We start from the raw sequence: 22316 nt of genomic DNA, 5'->3' as shown, positions 1-22316 counted from the left end.
TTTGAAAATAAAAACTGTGTTTTTCGACGCGCCACGCGCAAAAATTGGAAAATGACGAAAACGGGGAAAAATCGACTTTTTTCACTAAAACTGCGATAACTTTAAAATTTCAGCGATGACCTATAGATGTTATGGTACCAAAAGTATGGTGGTGAGATATGTTTTTTTGAAAAAAGTGGTTTTTGCGAAAATCGATGAAAATTGCCATTTTTTGAACCACCCTAACACGGCGTAGGTCACCCTAATGGCCAAACAAAAAAATACGGGTCTAATTATTTCGGCCAAGGATCCCCCAGAAAAATTTTGAGCCCGATCGGAGAACTTTTTTTTCGAATCATGCTGTTTTCGTGGGGAATTGCTGATAAATGATATCAGCTGCTGCGTCGTCGCTTGCTTCTCTTTTGTGTTTTGGCGTGAGAAGCGTGAGAGATTGTCATCGACGGCAACGGAGGGAAATTGGCGCGCGTGGGGACACTCCAAAAGTGAGAGAAGCATCCTGAAAATGTTGTGGTGGTCAAGTTTGTTGAGAAAAAAGTTAATTAATAAATGAAATTATATCAAAACGTTGCGAAAAGCTTTTCTAACCCAAAAGTTCAATTTCATTTCAAAATGATGTAAATGTTAAAAAAAGAAAATTTTATTTCAAAATTTTGTAAACGTAAAAAATAAAGCAATAAAAGTGGAACGGATGGTATTTCCTAACTTTAATTAATTGTTCTAAAGTTTATTTCCGAGATTTACACCATGTCATATGAAATAAAATAATTTAATTTTCTATCAAAAGTTTTACAAAATAATCAGCAAATTGGATGGAGTTAGGAACGAGTGCTTAACCCACCAAACATACGAGAATTTTCCCTAATTATTCGTCCAATTTATCTTCATTTTCAAAAACTAGGAAGTTTGATATCCATATTGCCTAATCTCTTATGGATCCGTATGGGTCCAGCATCAAAACCATGAAGTTTGTAACCACAATTGCCTAAACTCGTATGGTTCGATGAATTACCCCTCACCAAAACAAATCTGAAATCCCCAAAAATCTATGGACGTAATATTTGAACAAATCGTAATAGGACAAAGTTCTTTTTCAATGATCTTCAGCTAATTGAGATGTAACATTAAATCAATGTCAAACTTGATAATTTAATTTCTGAAAATTATTCATATATTAATGCTTTTTTCTTATTAGCATAGCATAGCATAGCATTGGTGTCTACCCGTAGCTGCTACTTCGTTATTGACCAGGACCCCCAAACATTGCTCCGTGGACCACAGATGAAAAGTAGGAACCAATCATCACCCCTTCGCAATATTTAAAGGTCCCTATCGTGCTGATCAATACCGACGCCGGCCACGACCAGTGGTAAGACACGGGGAAGTGGATGGGAATGTTAGTCCGATACTTGAGTGATGGGACCGCTAAATCAGCTGCGTCTTCGACAAAGTATCACATGAGTTTTGAGGGGTTTGTAAGATGGGTATAAGGTCAGGATTCACTGTGGTAGGTGATGCGACCATAAGCAATTTGTTTATCGGTTGAAATTTTAAAAATCTTAGGCAGCCGGCTGCGGAAAGATAGCTATCTAGGGATTTAAATATAGTATTAATTCGACCGCGATTCTCCAGAAATTCTCCGTCGGCGTGCCTTCCGATCAACGGTGATGTAGGAAGGGCTTCATTTATTGAAATGATTATTGAAATGATATAGAAAGGGCTTAATCCAGCAATACGACTTGCTAGTCTCAAAAAAAAAAATAGGTACGTTTTTATAGAAAACTATAAATAGAGAACAACACAAAAAAAACTCATCGGCCAACGAACGCGAGTGGAAAAAAAAACAATGAAAAAAAAAAGAAGGTAAAAAAAACAGAACTGCGCGTCCCGAAAAGCACCACACTACTGATGCCATTATTTAATTATAATAGCCAATCACCCCATGCACTCGAACAGCGACACAAAAGAAACGGAAAATAACACAAAAAAAACAGGACTGCGCGTCCACACAGGCACCGCACTACTCTATATTAATGCTTTTTTCTTATTTGGCAAAAACATGATTTAGACCTTTGCTACAAACAAAACAGTCCTTTTATTTTATTTTATTCTATTATATTTTTTTACTTTAAAATTGGTTCATCCATACAAGACTCCGTACAATTTTGGCTATTGTCTTTAAAATATGTTTTTAATGTAATGAAACTGATGTCATCAAAAGCGTTGTGAGTAATGCCAATGGCCTAACCTTCTTCACAAAAGGGAAAATTTCTTAAGTCGATTTTCGTGCGTTGAAGCAACTTTTGTAAGGAAAAAATGTTTTTTTTTATCTTGATTAAAAAATAAAATGAACAAAAAAAAAAGATTTTATGACAAAATTTTATTTTTAACCCATTTTTTTTTTGTTTTCTGTTTCCTAAAGTAATTTTTCGAAAAAATAATAACATTCCTTATTGAGACTTAAAAAATTATACAGCTTGTTACTAGTGCGTCCATTCCATGAAATCCCGGGACAGCATTCCTGATTTTTTTTCAAAACCAGGATTTCCCAAATCATGGGATTTTCTGATTTTGTCCCAATTTAAAAATTCTGTTTCAAATTCATTTATTTTTGTTTGTTAAAAGGGAGGTACAATTGAAAACAATGTAATAGAGAGACAATTAAAAGTTTTTAAGGGTAAAGGGCAAAAACTTGAAATAAAAGAGAAACCCCGTATGTTTTTCGATGTTCGAAAATATATTATATCTAATCCCATGAACATGTTCTAAAAATCCAAATTGCGGAATATTTAAGAATTAATTTTAAAATATTTTAGGAGACATTTTTCAACCTTTATTGTTCCCGTTAAATAAATAGTGACACTTTTAAGCATTAACATTATTGCAGCATTATTGCATATTGAACTTTAGAGCCATAGATCTACTGAAAATCAAGAAATTATATATTTTTTATGATAATGCTACTGAAACAAATTTCTTTAGCTTTTTTATACTTTTAAAAGCAAAGTTGTTTAAAATTAGGCATGAAAAAGCCCAGTTTTAGGTTTTATTACTTTTTCGTTTTATTTATTTTCTAAGGTGGATTCAAATATTTTTTGAAGTTTTTATCTGGGTTGAATAAATAAGACGAGTGCTGAAAAAATCAAAACTGCTGAAATGTTGAACCTTTTTAGTTCCTTGATAGAGTAAAGGAGGCTGCCAAAATGTCAATCTTGCAATTTCGAAAAAACGCATTTGGTAATTAAATAGGCAATTAACTATTCAAATGCGACCAAAACAGGGTCGCAGAATACATAAACATTTCACAAAAAAAAATCAAAAAATTTCAAACTGGTTCAATTATGCTAAAAAGGATTATTATTAACGCACGGAAATGCATTTTAATTAGTTTTTAGCTGATTGCGAGTCTGTTTCCATTGAAATTCTAAAGGTGTTATGAACGATATTTTTCGAGCAAATATTGAATAAAATTCTAATAAATAAAAGTTATATCAAAAAATTTCAGACATCTTATTTTAAAATAATAATGATGTTAATGATAATTTCTTGAGTCATATTTTAAGTTTGACCGTTAACTGGTTCTTGCGTTTGAAAAGTTCATGTCTATATTTAACGCACCTTAAAAATTAATAATTCATGATATTGCACAACCTGCGCCGTCCCTACTGCACCGTCCACCGTGGGAAAGGTCACTCACTTAACCTTCCATCGACCACCCCTAACTCGTGCTCACTCATCCCCTAAACGACACCCGAAAAAACGTTTTCTCTCCTTCACCAGCACCAACATCGACGCGCGCTAAATTCAAATTTTCCTCTCTCTGAGTTCACTCTCCCCACATAGAAAACAAAAAACGAAAGAAAAAACAAAAACAATGAAGCCAAAAAAAAGTTATGAATCTATCGCACCAGCTTGCTTTGATGCTCTCAGTTCGAACGCGCCAGCAGCCTGTGGCCATCCATTCAACTTCTTGCCAGCGCTCACGGCCTCCTTCGACGACCCACACACACAAACACATTCATAAAACTTTCGTTCGTTACAGGTGTCAGTTGGTCGTTACGACATCCATCAGGCCAAGCCGAGCTAAACGGAGGGAACCGTTGACTTTCGTTCTTCACTTCCCTTCCCTTTCGAAGCATGGCGCGCCAAAGTAAGGCAGCATAAAACCATAACCCTCGACATGGTCGTTCCGGTTGAGTGCTTCCGTTCTTTCGGGGTAACCGGTTTTCAGGGCCGGAGGACTGATGGCAAAATAATGTATTTCCACAACTATCCTTGACGAAGGTGTAAAATGTTCATTTTCGCGCCATCCATTGCGGGCTCTAATCTTGCGAAACAATTTGTGCACGAGGAAAAATTGGCATCATTTTTAAAAGCCCACCCACCGTCAACCCCCTCAGGGGGAAAACCCCATTTTGCCAAAAGCCACGGACCAGGCCTAATCTTCATCGCCAGAAGGTGGCAAAATTTACTCCTTTTAACCCAAACCTAACTCAGACACAAACACACACACAGATGAGTAACGACACGCACCCTCCCCCACCCAGGCCAGGCCTTCTTGGATCGAACGCATTTATCTCGACCGAGGGCGGTTTTCCAGGGTGCGGAAAATTCGTCGTCGACGTCGTCGCCTTGGCCTGTCAAATAACCATTTTCGCATTAATTTTATTTACAACAAGCAACGAGAGAGCGCACACACACACAAATTGCGCCAAATGATTGCAATGTGTCATCGTTATTTTTGAATAACCTAGACGAGAAGCAGCTGAGAAAGACGAAGGCACGTGGAGGGAAAATTTAGAATTTGAAAATTGGAGGGAGAGCTGGTGAGCTTTTTTACCGCAGTTGGTTGTGGAACGATTTTTTTGCTGCAGAAGTGCGAGCGAAGACACGAACCTTTCGCTCAAGCTTGGGCAAAGTAACGCGCTCGTAACGCAGATTTATGGGGGAAATGAGATCTCGGTGGAAGTTACCGTAGAGTTTCCAAATAATGGTATGATTTAAATAAATATTTTTTGATGATAAAGCAATACAACCTCAAATTTTAAGTATTTATACATAATCATACCATTTTGCTTGAAATCATAAATATCAATACACAAAGGGACAATAATACCACAAAGACGGTAATTCTTATTGGAACACACGTGTATTATGGCGATGTTGAGGTCAGTCCGTAAAGATGTCGCTACCAGTTTTAAATGAAATAAATCTAATCTAACAGTATTATTTTTATTTACCTTGAAAACATGTTCATGAAAATTTTCGAAATTCTTAGTTTGAAGTAACATTACATGCAATCGAAAAATACATAAATTTTATGCGATTTAAGGTTATCATTTTAAATTATTTATAAAAAGGAAATTAAAAAATGTGTTTTATTCATTTAAAAAGTAATCTGTCAAAATTCTTGTAAATATTAATAATAAAAAAAATGATAATGATAATCAACATTGAAAAAAAAATGAGAACCTTGCCTTAAGAGTCTCCAGCAAAAACTAATCTGGAACAATTTTCTGTGGTGACGCATGGTTGTTTAATTCCGAAAAAAAAAAATCAAGTCATAGGAGACGAAATTTTGCTTTTCCTTATGTCAAAAGAAATCATTTTGTATCAATATTTTTTTCATACAATTTGAACTCCATACAATTTGAAGTCTGGTTATACAAAATGTGTATGTAACATTAAATTCTTCATCTTGAGAAGAAAATTTCTGATCGAGTTTTTTGTTTTCGGCAAAGTTGAAGGTTGTGATTAGGACTCTTCTTAAAAATAGGTTCACAGAAAAAACCGATTGTTTGCCTATTACTTTACTAAGACCGTTGCAAATTATTTTTTGAAGCTTATGTCCCTTGACTCTAAATTTTTGATTTTTTTTGTGATTTAGGGGCCTAGAAAGACATCTTGTGAGCCATAGTGCGTTGATTTTTGTGAAATGTTCTGATATTTTAAGCAAAAAAAATAATTTCAAATTATAAGAATCGAGGTTTACTTTTGAAAAGATAAACTGTTTTAATTCGTTGCGTGTTAATCGTGTGTTTTATTACCCCTCCGAAAGGGCTAATTACCGGTATCCCACATAAACAAATAGATATTATTCCTAATTTCATATTTTAGACAAAATTTGAACAATTTCGAAATATTTTTATTAAATAGAATAGAAAATTTCATCAGTTGAAAATTAATTAAAGAAGAATTAAGTGAAACTTATAAAAAGTCATTTACATCGATGTGATTTTTTTTTGAGGCTGTATCTCAGAAATTAATTGCCAGATTTTCAAAGTTCCAGAAAGTCATTTGTAGATTTTTTTCAGCTTTGCAAAAATATTGTTAAGCCTTAGAATACCGTAATCAGGGGTGACATACAAATTTCAGCATTTTTGTATGACCCAATCTCGGCCCCCAGACCCAATGTCAGCCTTGATGACGGTAACTAATACTTGAAAACTTTAAATTTTATCAAAAAAAGATAAGTGTTTTTCGAATGCAAATTCGATTCTGGTTGAAGCATTTTTTTAATATGTTTTTTGCCTAAGTTTTCGATGTTTTCCAAATAAATATATCTCCTAAACCCGTTTTTGCTCAGAAGATGTAATTTTTAGTCCCCTAAAATACATCACAAATTTTGAAAATTGAAAATAACGTATTTTGGAAATTCAACTTATAGTTATTTTTTCCCATTTTTTCCGAAAAGTCCTAATCATAACCTACAACTTTGCCGAAGACACCAAATCCATCAGAAAGTCTTTTTCAGAATTTCATACATTTACATACCCATTTAGTATGCCCATCCCCCAAAATTGTATGGAGACTTGTATGGAAAAACGAATTATTTGTTTTGGGCAATGAGAACTCTTTCACAAGTATAAACTTAAAAATCTTATATGGGCGACTTTAGTATTGCTGCTTAAAAAGCCCTAACCGAATTTGAGACAAATGTTTTTGATTTCAATCTTTCAGGTTATATGAAAGTCATAATACTTATCCTAAAATAGCTACTTTATTTCAAACTGAGTTAAATAATGATGTATATATATATAGCATACTTAATTCTATTGTTCACATGATTAACTATCCAATGGACTGAAAATGTCAGAACATATCCAAAAAGTATAATTGTAGTTGTTTATCAAAATCTCGTCCATATGACATGTCTGGTTGATTCAGTGCTTTGCAGTACAGGTTGTTTGCAATCAGCTTGCTTCGACCGCGTCGAACTTCTCAAGATCGAACACGGTCGAATCAGACAGAAGTAAAGGATTTCCACAAGGCTCAGCAGGCTCACTCCCATAAACAGTCCCAGTAGGCCACCGCAGTTGGCGAGAAAGTCCGTCACTCCGTACAGCTCGCTGCGTTTGGAGGTTATGAACTGGGCTTCCTTGAAGTAGATTGTTAGGCGGGACAGTTGGACTCTGGAAGGGAATGGGTTAAAAATTGGGGGCTAATTGATTGAATAAGAATTACCCTGGAAATTCATCCAAGGGACTTTTGTACGCCATAAACAAGTTCTTCCAGTTGAAGTCGGCCTGGGATATTTCGGCATCGTACTGCACCGAGGTGCACGCCGGAAGACAGTCACATTTGGCGCGAAAATCGTAACTCTTGTCCACGCTGTACTTGACCTCCTGACTGAGCAGCTCATCCTCAGCCTCGTTGTAGCACTCGATCTTGCTGGCCCCGCAGACCTCCGTCCGGTCATCGCGGGGCATCGAGAACTTGACACACCCACACGACCTCAGCGTATAGTTGGTGATGCACTCGAGTTCGCAGTTTTGCTGCGTGTACACCTGGAAGTACTTAAGCCGGCGCTCGTGGTTAAAGTAGCACTGTCGGCTTAAGTCACACGCGAGCGGAAAAGATTTATCGCGTTATCATTATGGTATGGAAAAAGGGGAGGTGAAAAAGTGAAAACAAACAGCCTCTTACCGGTGCGGCGCGTAGTCACGTAAACCGTCGGAAGTGGTTATCATCTGGGGCTTAACCGAGATGATAACTTCTTGCTGGAGTGGCACGCGAAAGTACTGCTTGGATACCTGCGGGTACTCGCTGGAAGTATGCAGCAGTACTTTGAAGCCCACCACGGGTCCCTTGAAGAGAAAAGAAGCTTACTAAGATTGGTACTCATGAGTAACGATCAAGTAGTCCTTGCTTGTTGAAGGACTTTCGCGGACTACTTGATGGTTTAACTCACCCTGCACAAATAGTCCAAATCGTATTCGTACAATCGAAGTAAGATATTCAACCCAGCCCTGGCCCCAGCTCCCAGCACTCTCAACGGATATGTATCAATTGCTGCATCCTCCCGATAACCATTCTCCAGAGTCCACTGGATGGATGACCTATTTTCCGTCGTGTAAGCATAATCCTTGTGCAGTTCCTCCTTCCTCAGCATGTCATCCGCAGCGATTCCGTTGAACGTAAAGCAAAGACCTTCCTCTGTCAGAGTCTCCGTAAAAATGTTGTTACAAAAGTCCATATCGTTTCGCCACTTGCAGTACATTAGCATCTCGTCCAGCGATACTGATATGTTACGGAGATAATCCACACACGCACTGTCGTACGTTTGATTCAACGGAATTCCTTTAAGAACGTGTGCATCACAAACCTGGGCCACCGCCCGAAGTCGATTAAAACTGAAAAAACGATCAAAAGAAACTCCAAAAATCAAGTTTAAAAACATTTCCAGAAAATCACCTATCCTCATCCATGGCCTCGTCATCCGTGTCGTTCAGCAGCATATGATACGATGCGGTAAAGTTCAAATACTGTGACTTCATCTTCGTCTCCGGACAGATTGTCACCGCCGGAAACGGAATCTGCCACACCGGAGTACTCCGCTCGTTAAATGATAGAATAACTGGACTTTGGTCCCACTTGCGGTAGATGTTGATAATCAACTGGCCACAGCCGAAGATTGAAAGAAGAAACACTGCAATCCACCATATTCTAAAATTACTCAAAAGTTTATAAAATCTTCTAACTGTGATTTATTTATTATTCACTACCTTTCAAGAACAGTTCGTTGCTTGCAACTAAAATACTTGATTCCATGAATTGTACTGTTTGAACAATAGTCTTGCAACAATCGCCTTAGATCAAAGTGACAGATTCGATGCTGCTTTACTTTAACTTTGACTTGTTGTTTCACGTTGAACATAGTTATAACATGTTCTTTGCTGTACCTCTCCATCGTGACACTATCAAGCATCTCTTTTAGACTGATCATTAAACAAGCTAAACTAGATCTTGCTTGAAGCTTCTTTAGATTGCTTTTTATATATGCACAGACATCAGGGATACCAACTGATAACGCTGAATGGTTTGAATCAACGACAATTAGATTAGAAACATTTCAACCAGAGCTAGATGAAAACAACTGTTTTGCAATATCGTCAGCAACCGCATACTGCACGATGAAAGCAAGGTTATTTTACCGCCTTTCTACAACAATAATACATTTCCTGTTTACTTTTCTCTGCAAGTTTATTTCATTATGAAGTTTACAAGATATAACCGTCTTTATGAATGAAACTGTTATGAATAATAGGAGACTGTTTCAAAATTTCATAGTCAAAAATACCGAATCAACATCAAAAAGTGAATGAAGTAAATGCATTGGCAACAATTTATCACATTTTATAAATCCTCAGCAATCCTTTGGCTTCTCAACCTCCTTCCCCTCATCTTGTTTCGTCAACGTGGGACTCTTCGATCCCCGCCGCAAAAACGCCTCCTTCGGTTTGTCCATGTCGAACACGTACAGCGAGGGTGCCATCGGCTGAACCTGTGCTGGCGCCTGCTTGGATCGCGTCGTGCCCCGCAGAATGACAAACGGTCGAATCGAGCAAAAGTAGATGATTTCCGCCAGGCTCAGCAGGCTCACGCCCATAAACAGTCCCAGTAGACCACCGCAGTTGGCCAGGAAGTCCGTCACTCCGTACAGCTCACTGCGTTTGGAGGTTATGAACTGGGCTTCCTTGAAGTAGATTGTCAGGCGGGACAGTTGAACTCTGGAAGGGAATTGGTTTAAAATTGGGGGCTAATTGATTGTATATGAATTACCCTGGGAATTCGTCCATGGGGCTTTTGTACGCCATGAACAAGTTCTTCCAGTTGAAGTCGGCCTGGGATATTTCGGCATCGTACTGCACAGAGGTGCACGCCGGGAGGCAGTCACATTTGGCGCGAAAATCGTAACTCTTGTCCACGCTGTACTTGAGCTCCTGGCTGAGCAGCTCATCCTCGGCCTCGTTGTAGCACTCGATCTTGCTGGCCCCGCAGACCTCCGTCCGGTCATCGCGGGGCATCGAGAACTTGACACACCCACACGACCTGAGCGTATAGTTGGTGATGCACTCTAGTTCACAGTTTTGCTGCGTGTACACCTGGAAGTACTTAAGCCGGCGCTCGTGGTTAAAGTAGCACTGTCGGCTTAAGTCACACGCGGGCAGAAAAGATTTATCGTGTTATCACCCAAGTAACATTTTTTCCCAGGAGTTCTACAAGAGCTCTTCAAGATAGCTACAGCATAGCAGTTTGGACCGCGGTAGGATAAAATTCTCTTCAAGTACTCTTCCAAACTCCTGAAGAAGTTTTGAAGAGAATTTTATCCTACCGCGGTCCAAACTGCTATGCTGTAGCTATCTTGAAGAGCTCTTGTAGAACTCCTGGGAAAAAATGTTACTTGGGCATTATGGTTTGGGAAAAGGGGAGGTGGAAAAGTGAAAACAAACAGCCTCTTACCGGTGCGGCGCGTAGTCACGTAAACCGTCGGAAGTGGTTATCATCTGGGGCTTAACCGAGATGATAACTTCTTGCTGGAGTGGCACGCGAAAGTACTGCTTGGATACCTGCGGGTACTCGCTGGAAGTATGCAGCAGTACTTTGAAACCCACCACGGGTCCCTTGAAGAAAAAAGAAGCTTACTAAGATTGGTACTCATGGACTACCGCGCCGGATTCACTCATGCCGCCAACGAAGTGTCCCGCTGCCTGGCCTCCACCTCCGGAGTCGACATCAAGCTCGGAACCAAGCTAATGACCCACCTCGGACACCGCCTGAACGATCTGGACAAAGTTAGCCCGCTGTCCGTCCAGTGCGAACAGAACCTCCAGAGCCCGCCGATCTCGCCCTTCTCCAGCTCATCCTCGTCCGCTTCCGCTGCCGATCTGCAGTCCTACCAGATGCCTCTGACCCCGCAGTCGTTCCGTTCCGGCAGTGGCAACCCCAACAGCCCGTCGCCCAACCCCAGCGAGTGCTCGTCCACCGGCAGCGAGTCCCAACAATCCCTGCTCAAGATTCAGGAATCCGTCTGGAGGCCGTGGTAAATCTGAAACTCCACCGTGAAACCGGTACCAGTGAAGCAAGACTTATCACTCAACGCAACCAAATTCCTCAATCCAGAGATCTCAAGAGACAACAAGACAACAAATCAACTTTTTAAACAAAAAATCAACACAATATATCAATCGTATCGTATGGGTATAGCTTTAATAGCAAGTAGGACACTTTTGCACGCGCACTTCAAATGTGCGCGCTAGAGAGTTTGTGATATTAAACGTTCTTTAGGGAATAGGCCTTAAGCATTTTTGTTAGTACTTTTTCGCGCGCTGAAAAAGCCTTTTTATTTCTGCATTTAGCTCAGAAAATTTTAGCCTCTAAGAAACCTAGATGTTTGTTCGAATAAGACTTAAGATTGTTTACAAATTGCGCAGTTTGCGCAATTTCTGTGATTATATAAGCAAAAAAGACAAAACAAAATCAAAAAATCACTTGAAAATACAATCAAACATTTCATAAAACAAAAAACCTTCCTCTCTTATCATTCTCACGATCCGAAACAATTTCCCCCTTGACCTTGAGCATTCTCCACCCAACTCTTCACTTTGCTCTTGAAAAAAGCTCCTCGGCGATCCTCGAAACAAAAAAAAAAAAAAGATCGGTAGCGAAAATGTTGTTTTTCCGCCCAATCTCCTCCGCGCACTCACCAAACGTCAAAAAATCGCGAAAAAAGAGCATTCGCAAAAAACCGGCAGCTGTTATTAATTCCAATTAGAACGCTGGAGGGCGCACATGCTACAAAACTCCCAACCAACCCTCTTCACGCGTTTCGCGCTCCACGAAGCCCCTTTCCGGCTACACATACACACACACACACACACATAGTAGGCCGAGAGCGGTAATGGCAGCAAGCTGTTCGCATTTTTCGAAACCATGAGAAAAATATTTTTTCCCACGATCCGAGCCAAAGCAAGCTGCGCGCCGAGCTGGAACCCGTAAGTCCTGCTTTTATGCTTCTTTCTCTTCGCCTTCTTCGTCTTCTTCTTCGTGTCTGTGTGCTTCTGGCTTCGGATTGTGCTTCGATTGCGCGTTTGGGTTCGCCGGGGAGAGATAGGGGAAAGAGAGAGAGTCAGCCTACTGTGACGCGCGTGTGTGAGAGTGTGTGCGCCGTAATTGAAGACACACATCAAATCGTGTCGTTTGGCGGTCGGTCGGTGGTCGTCGGGTCACAGCGAAAAAAAAAATGCCTAAAAAGACGCGATTGGACTGGAATCAAACCCATGCCATTTGTTGGGAAAATCGCGTGCGCTAGCAGGATGTGCTATACGCGCATTTTAAACGTTTCTCATTTTATAAGTCATTTAAAAGTTTTTAAAACTCACAATTTTTAACAGTGCCGTAGGGCACGGTCGGGCGCACATAATAGTCGCATGCATGTCGCATGGTCGGCAACCGACATAGGGGTGTGGGTCCACGTGAGGTCGCCAAAGACCCTCCTGAGTGCAGTGTAATAATGGGAAGAAGCATCAGAGCCGCGCGCGTCAACAGTTTGAACGGCGGGAATAAATATGTATGAAGAGTTAGGAGAGGGGGACAACAAGACCACAACCTCCAAGAAGCCTCGAAGAAAAACGTGAGAGGACTGATTTATATTGCGCACAAAAATAACAAGTACAGAAGAAATTGAAAAAAGTAAAACGGGAGAATCGAGCAAGAATGCGGGTTATTTTTTCTTGAACGATTGTTAAAAGTTTTTTTTCTGGCTCGACCTTCTTCGGACCCTCGGCGAGGGGAAGAATTCTGGGATCACTCTCTATTTTTTTTTGTTTCGATATGACCGGATGTGCCATTTTCATCGTGGTCGTGATCGAGACAAGAGCCGTAAGTCACGGCTAACGTGATTAGGGGATTCGAGCAAGAGGAAACAACAAAAAAAGGGATGATGTGACAAGTTGGTAACGGCTGACGATGTTCTGGACGTTGTTGGCAGCGTATCGGAATGAATCATCCATCGTAGGAGGCCGCCTTGGCGGTTGGAGATTGCGACGATGCTGGGTGCGAAATTTGACCGGCGGGGAATTTTTCGTTGTCGGGTTTTGTGTTTGAGAGATTTGGATGCTGTGCGAGGAGGGAACCGGTGACAGCCGGAAGTGATTAACGGTTATGAATCATTAACATGAAGTAACGTCATGATTCGAATTCCCGGACGCTTCGAAACCCGGACACTTCATCTTGTTTTATCAATTATTAGGATATAAGTTCACATTATGAATTTCAAAACTGTGTTATATGATGAATTCCAACATCAACTTTTATTTAAAGTTTATTTGAACGCTGTAGTTAATGCAAAAACAATAAAATACAATAAAATTATAAGTTTACCAAAAATGCGAAACATTTCACTTGAAATATTTCATAGGCGTTCGTTGCACCGGGAAGGCAAAGCAGAAATTTATGGTTTCGATTTTCTTAAATTCTAGCAAATTTTTATATAAAATATCAATTGTTTTGATGTTAACAACTTATTTGAGACCTAAAGAATGCCTTTCACTAACATTTCAGGCCAAATTTGTGCGATTCATAAGTAAAATCGAGTGTCCGGAATTCGAAGCAAAAGTGTCCGGATTTCGAATCAGCTTTTATCAGTGTCCGGGATTCGAAGCACAACAAGTCATTTTAATTTTAAAATTCTGATGAAAAATTGTTAGAAAAGACATATTTTGCATGCATTTTCTTGAAAGTGACTGTTTCTACTACATCCTGATGATATTTCTACATTTCCAACTTATTACATGATTTTTTGCCAGCTATAACAAAAATGATATGCTACTAAGTGTCCGGATTTCGAATCATGACGTTATATGGTTGATCAATATTGTTTTTTTAGATGTTCTAGTTTGTTTTCTGTATTAATTTAAATGACCCTTAATGATATTTGTTAAATGTCGAATTAAAGATTTTTTGTTTGCAAATTTTAAATACTTTGTGAAGCAAAAATCAACATTTAGATATTTTTTTCAGAAATTAACTTAACTTGCAAAATCAATTTAATAGTAAAAATATTTTTTTTCATAATTGTTTATTGTCACTTAGCGATTCAACAGCAAAGCAGAATGTAAATTGCCATATCAACTCGAAACGAAACGAAACTATTGGCACTACGCCCCCCGGGGCATGGCCTTCCTCTAACGTGGGATTTCTGCTCCAGCGCCTCTGACGAGACAGGAGAAACCGGGACCGACGTTTTACTTCACCATCCGATAGAAGCTCAGTGGATAAGGCGGGAATCGAACCCGCGTCTCATAGCATCATCGGGATCGGCAGCCGAAGCCGCTACCCCTGCGCCACGAGACCCACATATCAACTCAAATTTGGTAAATAAATTAACTTGAAGGTACATGTTAATCATGCATAATTAAATTTGATGTGTCATTTGTGGAGACGCATGGTACTCTAGGATAGTTTGAAAACTTAAGTTCATATGGACAAGAAATATAGATAATCACTTAAATATTAGACCTTCCTACATTTTGTCAATTTTATTTTGTGTATACATTTTATTTTACCTTTGACCTGAAGGCACAAGAAAAACTGTTTTGGAATGATATTTTTTTTAAATTTTGTATAGATCAAGCTTTTATAATAATACAAAATAAAAGCTTTCATTTGATCGAAAAATAACTCATGCTGGTATCAAAAAATATTACAAGAAATCCAATAACAAAGAAAAAAATGTTCCTGCTCTTGATATTGCTTTTGATTATTACATATTAGCTCACTATATTTACTTAAATATTTACTAAATTTATTACTACATTTTTTCGAATGCTGGACAAAATCAGTAAACAATGGAAGACTGCTTACAAACTTTTTTCATCATTTGAAAAATGTACAATTTAAAAGAAAGCAGACAAGTAAATCAAAATTGTAAATTTAAAATACATTTAATTTTTCCCAAAATTTTATCATTATAAAAAATAATTTTCGAACAAAATATTGAAAAACTTGAAGGGTATAACAATGACACAAAAAAATCAGCTTTGATTTTTTTATGAAAGTATAATTTTAGGTTCTTAAGACCAAATTATATGGCCAAAATAATGCCCATGGAAAAAAAATTCCATAGTTCCAGTCATGCCTTTCAGAATTTAAAATAAATATAACAAATCGGATTACGGATACTTAGAATCAATCAATCTTATCAATCAACGGATGCTTAGAATCTTCAATCAATAATTAAAAAAAAAACTTTAAAATTTTATTAAGGTTACGTTTATAGACCACGTGGCCACATTTATGTTCTTGACAAAATTGGTCAAAACTGTCCAATAGTTTTTCCCATATTTACCTAAATAAAAACCCGATTTAATATCACCAGAGGTGAAATAGAACCTTTCTTACAAAATGATGAAACTCCGAAAAATATATTGGTGCAATTAATTTTTCAGAAATATAATGATACCACACAGTGAGAATTTCACCTTAAGCTTCGAATCTTTTTATCTCCCGGGAATTCCCGGGAAATTTGAAATTTAACCAACATTATTCTGATCCTGTTTCTGATCAATATTTTGCAACGCAATTGTATAGAACAGCAACCTTAATGTTAATGGTCAAAATAGGTCAAAATAAGTGTGATGATCAATTAATGGCTTGAATGCTTGTAAAAAAACATCCAACTTTTAGAAAATATAAAAAAAATATGCTGACTTTAAATCGTAGTAAATAAAAAAAAATAGTATTTGTTTAATCAAAGTGTCTGAACAGTGTAAATCTATGCTCCACAACCATAAAAGTGTTTTAAATTTGTCTTAGTGACCATAAAGTTAAACGAAAAAAAAAATCTTGCAGAAATAATATCATGGCAAATCATTAAATTTGCCTTAAAACTCTAATTTGCAGCGCTTTTTTACTTGAAACACTATTCAATGAAATCACAACTCAAAATATATGAAGCGAGTTTTTGAAATATGGTTGCATTCTTTGGGTAAATTTCATATTATACGAAGTTGTTTTCTAACGATTTTCATGGTTTCATTTATGATATGATTTTAGGTATATTAAATATTTTCAAAGTGTAGAAGTGGTTGAAAATACACAATATTTTTTTCATATATAACCCTCTTACGCCCTTGGTAGCTCACGTGCTTCATAAATCTATAACTTCAAACTGTACTTTTGAACTTTTTTTAAGTTTCATTATATCAATGCAATTTCGATCCATTTTGGTTAAGGTAATCAAAATTGTTGAACAAATATCAAATTTAATCTTGGCCGGAAAAGGTAACTATCTTATTTTAAAATTATATAACAAGAAAATCGTTTAAATAGGTTGTCAAAAATAAAATAGTTAATATTCATTTCATAATATCGTATGTTTTGTTGCCCAACATGTAAGCAAACAGTATTCCTAGTTGCGAATGCTCCAAAATAAATAATATCTGAATCAAACCTTGATATGCAATTTATAGACAAGCTTATTAGTTCATTATGAATAGTCGATTGAAATTAATAAAATCAAATAAGGTTCTCTCATTAATTTTTCTTGTATATTTTCAAAATATTGGTGCCAAAAAGTTAGGAAAATGTATACTTCCGCTTGAATTTCGGGAATTCCCGGGAAATTTACAAATTTCCCGGGAAACGGGAAATATTTTTTTCCGGGAAATCCCGGGAATTCCCGGGAAATTTTTTCCCGGGACGGGAAATTGGACGCTCTATATTTAATTCAGATTTTATTTTTTATTCACATTATTAGAAAAAAAATAAAGGGTACTCAGTCTTTAATGTTAGTCTATGATTAACTTTAAAAAATATGTATCGATATTGCACTTTGTCGATCTAATATGAGAAGCTAGAAATAACACTTTCCGCGCAGCGTAAAACGCGCAAGCGTAAATGTGCTGGCGTTTATGCTTCGACTTGACGACTTGTCAATCTTTCTAGTGAAAACGAGCCGGGACTTTGAATTTGATGTTCAGAATATGATTTTGTATAAAACCAAAAATTTAATGGGAAAAATAGGGTAAAAATAAGACGAAAAACACTAATATGGCTACATCTATGGAAATACATTTTGGAAAAGCTTCAAATTTTGGGCCCAAGCAGTTTATGGCGCATGTTTTCGAATGGATTTTTGTTTGAAACTGAATTCTTTCAATTTGACAGTGTTATCTGTAAAATAGTCCAAAAAATACCTCTAAAAATGGCTTTGACCACATTTACTGGTCAAAAATTGTGAATCGAAAAATAAAATGTTCGTCTCCGACCCCACGGCTACAGATCTGAAATATAAAAATTGTGGGTTTTACGAGCGGTTTTTCAGTGATGGAAGACACAAATTTTTAAGAGCGGATACAGACATCGCTCAAGTATTTCAGAAAAAGAGCTCTCAAAAATCAGACCAAAATTCAATCGAAAGAGCGCATCTAAACCTTCAAATTAGACATAGGATTTTTTTCTGGGACGACCCCTCACCGTGCACGATTTTTTTTAAAGATTTCTGAGAAAAGCGTTTTTCCAAAAGCAAACCTTAAACCTTTCTTTTGTAAGAAAGGCAAAAGTAATAACAAATTGGGTTGCAGACACCTAGAAAATGTTCGGAAAATTAAACGAATTTAACTATTATTTTTTTTACAGATTTCCCAAGTGCCGTAACTTGAGTTTTCATTGCCTACTATTTTGAATTCTGTTATACATAAGATGCTGCTCAATAACAATTTTTAGCTCATGTTTTGGGGATGTTGTTATTTTTTCATCTTAATACCGATGAACATGATTTTCTAACAACAAGATCAGAATTTTTTACAGAACTTGCTACTGAAATGACTTCTGTTTTGTTATTACCACCTGTCCGGAAAGAACCGTTTCGTTACCAACTGATGCTAATTTTATGTTTTTATTTCAATGGTATTTTTTCTAGCTAGACTTTGCTACAGTTCTACTACATGATTTCGCTTAAAATAATTTGTAATTATGATAAATTGTAACGGTGTTCTGTTTATTTACCTGATAAGAACATATTTTGCCAAAAATAATCTAATGTTTCATAATGAGGCTTGTTTGGGAATGAGTTTTTTTTATGGTTCATAAGTTTTCAAATTATTTTATTTTAAAGCTAACGCATGTAGGTTATTAGAGGGCTCTTTAGAAAAAAAGTACTTGTAAAATTTGATTCATGATCATATAATATTCAACTTTTTCAAAACATGTTATTCCATGAACTCAAAATAACTACTACCTTTAAAAAGTTTAAATTAACAATCGCCATAATTCATGATAAACTACCCATCGGCAAATGCATGTCTAATTTTATATATTTGGTGATAAACACAAAAATTCGTTTTTTGTGCTCGAGTTGGTATGAAAACCAGATTTTTATATAGTTTGTTATAGTTAATAAATTTAATCTATGGATTAATTTTCCAAAAAATATCCCGTTGGACATAATTAATTATCGTTGAACTTTTCTCTATCAATTAATCACACTATAGCAGATGATTTATAGCCGAGGACATCGCACATCCCAAAGCGTGCGCGCGTGCTCCTGCTGATGTAACCCAGGGAATTCCAACAAAGCAAGCCGCATAAAACGCACCCACCCTTGGAATCCCGTCAATGAACTTCCATTGCTGGGCGGCGGTTGCTGCGACGCCTTTGACGTCTCTGGTGATTAGCGATTTGATGGGTTAATTAAATTAGCTGTACCAAAATTTGATGACCTTCTGTATACACTGAATTGAAATTGTTGATTTTTGTTAAAATTAACATAACTATTTTAAAGTAAGGATATGAAAGGAAAATAACGATCGAATTTTTGATCTTTCTGGAAAGCAGTTTGACGGAAACTTTGTTAGTTTTTATGAGTGTACTAACAGACATGCAAATTACTGGGTTTACCACGTTCACCTGTGGGGAATTTACACACTCGTTACATTTCGGTGAGACGTCCCGTGGCGCGTGCTTACGGATAAAAAGAGAGTCCTTTCGCCGACCTCAGTTGGTGCGTTCGCGGCACCGCCAGTGGACGCAAAATGTTCAACGTTACGCCCCAGCACGGCACGGATTCGCGCTCGGTGAGCAACTTTGAGCTGAAGGCGATCAACGCGATCGACAATCGGAAGATCTGCCGTGGGTTCAAGAGTTTGTTCCTGGAGTACTGCTCGAACAGTACGATCCACGGGATCAAGTATTTTGGCTGCAAGCGACGAACCCTTTACGAGAAGTATGGGCAGGTGTGTTTTGTTGGGTGGATAGTGGATTTATGGACTTTGAAATCTTTGCAGAATTTGGTGGATTGTGGTGTTCTTACTGTCGGTTTACGGTTGTGGTCGATTGATTCAGAATATCTACCGAAAATGGGACCAAACGCCGGTGATTGTGAGCTTCAACGAGAAGAGCACTCCGGTGTGGCAGATTCCGTTTCCGGCGGTGACGATCTGTCCGGAGACGAAGATGAAGTTACAGTATTTGAACTTTACCGCATCGTATCATATGCTGTTGAACGACACGGATGACGAAGCCATGGATGAGGATAGGTGATTTTATGAAGATATTTTTAAAATTTAATTTTTGGAGTTTCATTTGAACGTTTACAGTTTTAATCGACTTCGGGCGGTGGCCCAGGTTTGTGATGCGCACGTTCTTCAAGGAATTCCGTTGAATCAAACGTACGACAGTGCGTGTGTAGATTATCTCCGGAATATGTCGGTATCGCTGGACGAGATGCTAATGTATTGCAAGTGGCGAAACGATATGGACTTTTGTAACAACATTTTTACGGAGACTCTGACGGAAGAAGGACTTTGCTTTACGTTCAATGGGATAGCCGCGGATGACATGTTGAGGAAGGAGGAGTTGCACAAGGATTATGCTTACACGACGGAAAATAGGTCATCTATCCAGTGGACTCTGGAGAGTGGTTATCGGGAGGATGCAGCAATTGATACATATCCGTTGAGGGTTCTGGGAGCTGGGGCCAGGGCTGGGTTGAATATTTTGCTTCGATTGTACGAATACGATTTGGACTACTTGTGCAGGGTGAGTTAAGCCATCAAGTAGTCCATGAGTACCAATCTTAGTAAGCTTCTTTTTTCTTCAAGGGACCCGTGGTGGGTTTCAAAGTACTGCTGCATACTTCCAGCGAGTACCCGCAGGTATCCAAGCAGTACTTTCGCGTGCCACTCCAGCAAGAAGTTATCATCTCGGTTAAGCCCCAGATGATAACCACTTCCGACGGTTTACGTGACTACGCGCCGCACCGGTAAGAGGCTGTTTGTTTTCACTTTTCCACCTCCCCTTTTCCCAAACCATAATGCCCAAGTAACATTTTTTCCCAGGAGTTCTACAAGAGCTCTTCAAGATAGCTACAGCATAGCAGTTTGGACCGCGGTAGGATAAAATTCTCTTCAAGTACTCTTCCAAACTCCTGAAGAAGTTTTGAAGAGAATTTTATCCTACCGCGGTCCAAACTGCTATGCTGTAGCTATCTTGAAGAGCTCTTGTAGAACTCCTGGGAAAAAATGTTACTTGGGCATTATGGTTTGGGAAAAGGGGAGGTGGAAAAGTGAAAACAAACAGCCTCTTACCGGTGCGGCGCGTAGTCACGTAAACCGTCGGAAGTGGTTATCATCTGGGGCTTAACCGAGATGATAACTTCTTGCTGGAGTGGCACGCGAAAGTACTGCTTGGATACCTGCGGGTACTCGCTGGAAGTATGCAGCAGTACTTTGAAACCCACCACGGGTCCCTTGAAGAAAAAAGAAGCTTACTAAGATTGGTACTCATGGACTACTTGATGGCTTAACTCACCCTGCACAAGTAGTCCAAATCGTATTCGTACAATCGAAGCAAAATATTCAACCCGGCCCTGGCCCCAGCTCCCAGAACCCTCAACGGATATGTATCAATTGCTGCATCCTCCCGATAACCACTCTCCAGAGTCCACTGGATAGATGACCTATTTTCCGTCGTGTAAGCATAATCCTTGTGCAACTCCTCCTTCCTCAACATGTCATCCGCGGCTATCCCATTGAACGTAAAGCAAAGTCCTTCTTCCGTCAGAGTCTCCGTAAAAATGTTGTTACAAAAGTCCATATCGTTTCGCCACTTGCAATACATTAGCATCTCGTCCAGCGATACCGACATATTCCGGAGATAATCTACACACGCACTGTCGTACGTTTGATTCAACGGAATTCCTTGAAGAACGTGCGCATCACAAACCTGGGCCACCGCCCGAAGTCGATTAAAACTGTAAAAACGTTCAAATGAAACTCCAAAAATTAAATTTTAAAAATATCTTCATAAAATCACCTATCCTCATCCATGGCTTCGTCATCCGTGTCGTTCAACAGCATATGATACGATGCGGTAAAGTTCAAATACTGTAACTTCATCTTCGTCTCCGGACAGATCGTCACCGCCGGAAACGGAATCTGCCACACCGGAGTGCTCTTCTCGTTGAAGCTCACAATCACCGGCGTTTGGTCCCATTTTCGGTAGATATTCTGAATCAATCGACCACAACCGTAAACTGACAGTAAGAACACCACAATCCACCAAATTCTGCAAAGATTTCAAAGTCCATAATTCCACCTTCCATCATAGAATCACACCTGCCCATACTTCTCGTAAAGGGTTCGTCGCTTGCAGCCAAAATACTTGATCCCGTGGATCGTACTGTTCGAGCAGTACTCCAGGAACAAACTCTTGAACCCACGGCAGAGCTTCCGATTGTCGATCGCGTTGATCGCCTTCAGCTCAAAGTTGCTCACCGAGCGCGAATCCGTGCCGTGCTGGGGCGTAACGTTGAACATTTTGCGTCCACTGGCGGTGTCGCGAACGCACCAACTGAGGTCGGCGAAAGGACTCTCTTTTTATCCGTAAGCACGCGCCACGGGACGTCTCACCGAAATGTAACGGGTGTGTAAATTCCTCACAGGTAAACGTGGTAAACCCAGTAATTTGTATATCTGTTATTACACTCATAAAATCTAACAAAGTTTTTGTCCAACTGCTTTCCAGAAAGATCAAAAATT

At 38.6% G+C, this 22316-nt stretch overlaps 2 protein-coding genes across 2 annotated transcripts; both read right to left on the bottom strand.

The window, feature by feature from the left end:
* Window positions 1–6991: 6991 nt before the first annotated feature.
* LOC120423805 (pickpocket protein 28-like) lies at window positions 6992–9223 on the bottom strand. The gene is made up of 6 exons (XM_039587722.2): window positions 9003–9223; window positions 8692–8943; window positions 8189–8630; window positions 7924–8084; window positions 7462–7830; window positions 6992–7409 (listed from the first exon to the last, which is right to left on the bottom strand). The coding sequence occupies exons 1-6, from the start codon at window positions 9221–9223 to the stop codon at window positions 7127–7129; spliced, it is 1728 nt and encodes a 575-aa protein (XP_039443656.1). The 3' UTR covers window positions 6992–7126.
* A 409-nt stretch (window positions 9224–9632) lies between these two features.
* Window positions 9633–22316, bottom strand: LOC120423806 (pickpocket protein 28-like). The gene is made up of 6 exons (XM_039587723.2): window positions 21904–22316; window positions 21592–21843; window positions 21088–21529; window positions 20865–21025; window positions 10060–10428; window positions 9633–10007 (listed from the first exon to the last, which is right to left on the bottom strand). The coding sequence occupies exons 1-6, from the start codon at window positions 22092–22094 to the stop codon at window positions 9644–9646; spliced, it is 1779 nt and encodes a 592-aa protein (XP_039443657.1). The 5' UTR covers window positions 22095–22316; the 3' UTR covers window positions 9633–9643.

The sequence above is a fragment of the Culex pipiens genome, chromosome 2, assembly GCF_016801865.2.
Source record: "Culex pipiens pallens isolate TS chromosome 2, TS_CPP_V2, whole genome shotgun sequence".
NCBI classification, from domain to species: domain Eukaryota; kingdom Metazoa; phylum Arthropoda; class Insecta; order Diptera; family Culicidae; genus Culex; species Culex pipiens.
This window is presented reverse-complemented; position numbering and strand designations above follow the sequence as displayed.

Bases quoted from the DNA above. Each gene is read 5' to 3' on its own strand.
- LOC120423805 (XM_039587722.2), bottom strand. From the start codon at position 9,223: ATGATCAGTCTAAAAGAGATGCTTGATAGTGTCACGATGGAGAGGTAC. The intron at 7,831-7,923 runs GTAAGAGGCTGT...GTGTGACTTAAG, and splicing joins CGTGACTACGCGCCGCACCG to CCGACAGTGCTACTTTAACC. The intron at 7,410-7,461 runs GTAATTCTTATT...ATTCCCTTCCAG, and splicing joins CCCTTGGATGAATTTCCAGG to AGTCCAACTGTCCCGCCTAA.
- LOC120423806 (XM_039587723.2), bottom strand. From the start codon at position 22,094: ATGTTCAACGTTACGCCCCAGCACGGCACGGATTCGCGCTCGGTGAGC. The intron at 21,530-21,591 runs GTGATTTTATGA...ACGTTTTTACAG, and splicing joins GAAGCCATGGATGAGGATAG to TTTTAATCGACTTCGGGCGG. The intron at 10,429-20,864 runs GTAAGAGGCTGT...GTGTGACTTAAG, and splicing joins CGTGACTACGCGCCGCACCG to CCGACAGTGCTACTTTAACC.